The sequence below is a fragment of the Solanum tuberosum genome, unplaced genomic scaffold, assembly GCF_000226075.1.
Source record: "Solanum tuberosum cultivar DM 1-3 516 R44 unplaced genomic scaffold, SolTub_3.0 contig00468, whole genome shotgun sequence".
NCBI classification, from domain to species: Eukaryota; Viridiplantae; Streptophyta; class Magnoliopsida; order Solanales; family Solanaceae; genus Solanum; species Solanum tuberosum.
The window spans coordinates 1-2,111 of NW_006241014.1; the positions used below are offsets into that span (position 1 = coordinate 1).

Below are 2,111 nucleotides of genomic sequence, written 5' to 3' on the forward strand. Positions count from 1 at the left end.
TAAGAACCTTGTCCTCAAGGTTCGAGTAGAGCCACACGGACAATATAATGTTGAATCTTCCAAGACTCAAGTGTGTGTAGAGAGCTGCAATAGTGGTGCGAAGTATAAACCAAACACTGTCAACTTGCAGAATTGAGGAAACAAATTCATTTCCTTCGCCTTTAAAAGAATTCCATATTACCAAGAATCATAACAAAAGCAACAACTCTAAACAATTTCATCTGCTCTCTTTTGCCAAGCCAAGCAATTTTCAATACCTCTTTTATATTAACAGAATCATGAGCAGAAGTAATACATGCTACTATTTCATAGCAATAAGATTGTTGGAGATAGGAAAATGATTCAGGATCCCTCAATCTACACTTTTCGTTTACCTCCATAGGTGTTTCACAGAGAAGGGAGAGATAATGATGTTTCTGTTGAAGAATTATAGCAAGAAGGGCTTGAGAGCTTGCGAAGAGAGGTCGTCTCATGGTTGCACCGGATGTTTTTCTAAGCTCTGCAAGCTGAATCTGTTGTGCTACAGTGCGCTCTTCAACAAGTCTATGGCCACCGAAATGGGCAAGATAGCACATAAGTCTCGTAGTAGTTATAAACTTCCCCCAACTACTCAAGATAGAATTACATTTACTCTTCTCGAGCATTGACTTGTGAACAACATAAGCATCAACAATTGAAGCACCTTTCAAAAATTCAAGCTCACTTTCAATCTATATAGCATAACTAGCTGGTACACCTTGAGCGCCAAAGAAAACCATGATCTCCTCAAGCGTAGAGAAATTACACAACTCCTGCTCAATCGAGTCTACCATAGTCTTGATGCAACCTTGTAGACATGCTAAATAAGCAGATATAGCATGCTCAACTATTTTCTTTTGTGAACAGACATCACCTCTTATTGCTGCATACCTTACCTTACTCTTTGGAGCTTGGAGAACAAAAATTAGTTGTGCTAGTAGTTGTTGCAGGAATCGAAATAATTTGGGAAGACATATAATATCCAGAGGTGCAATTGATTGTATCTCTCTCGATGAAACTCTTTGGGAACTGTCCTCAAACACACGGTTCACCTCAGCGCATGTATCATCCACTTTTAATTCCATCACTACCATCTTGTATGCAATTGCCCACTTAGCAAAAGTGTCCCGAGAATTAAAATTCAAAGAGGTGACTGCTGTCAATGCAAAGACAAATAGCAAATTGGAGAATGCATGCACCTTTGTTGTCCGGGATCCCACACTTGAGTGACGGAGTTAGCATAAACAATGAAGCCAAAAGTACCAGTAGAGCCCAACAATAATGGTGGCTTCGTGTTCACTGTACCTATGAGAGCCTTAAACTTGAAACTTATACCCGGATCCCATATACAAAGATATGTTGCAGTTCCATGAATAGCGGCAATATCACCATGATTAAATAAAAATTGACACAAAATATTGCGAGCACTGAATTCATCACTAAACTTTCCATGCTCCACAACAAGCAATCCATCCGAAGGCAAGTTACTTCGTGGACTGCTATCCTCGCTCTCCATAAAAAAATCATTAAGATATAGCTTCTCAATTGTCTTAGGCTCCACGAGAAACTCAGCAAGAGACTTGTCGTCAAAGGTCTCAAATTCAATTTTCTGCTTACTCAAGCCACGATCCAAAGACTTAGCAGTAACATACCTCTTTGACATATCTTTTGGGGAACCTTCATCGAGCAGTTGGACTTCACTGTGTTTAGGATCTGATGCTTGTTCATCAAGCATTTTGAATGGAGTATCGGGTTGCACCTTTGCGACTACAATGGGGCAGTAACTATGAAAACATTTGTCGAACTCCTTAGGCGACTGAATATGGTTCAAATCAGCTACAACGATAGAGGCGGGAGAAGTTTCTGCCACTTCGTTGGTGAAAACTCCATTAGACATTTCATCGAACACATAGTCCACATGACCTGAATGGTCAGGGATAGATGTGTCTAAACAGTTCTGGATGACCCTCAATATAATCCACAGGGCTTGAGTTTTCTTCGATTAAAGGAGACGCCATCTCTCCGCTAAAGACTGTAGGAGTACAAATCCCAGTATTTTCTACTACAACCTGTTGAGATGTAAATGCATATTT

At 40.1% G+C, this 2,111-nt stretch overlaps 1 protein-coding gene across 1 annotated transcript; it reads right to left on the reverse strand.

Annotated features, from left to right (window-relative positions):
- Window positions 1-6: 6 nt before the first annotated feature.
- LOC102595327 (uncharacterized) lies at window positions 7-2,084 on the reverse strand. Its single transcript, XM_006368020.2, has 2 exons — window positions 182-2,084; window positions 7-84 (listed from the first exon to the last, which is right to left on the reverse strand). The coding sequence occupies exon 1, from the start codon at window positions 1,913-1,915 to the stop codon at window positions 1,178-1,180; it is 738 nt and encodes a 245-aa protein (XP_006368082.2). The 5' UTR covers window positions 1,916-2,084; the 3' UTR covers window positions 7-84; window positions 182-1,177.
- Between the last annotated feature and the right edge of the window lie 27 nt (window positions 2,085-2,111).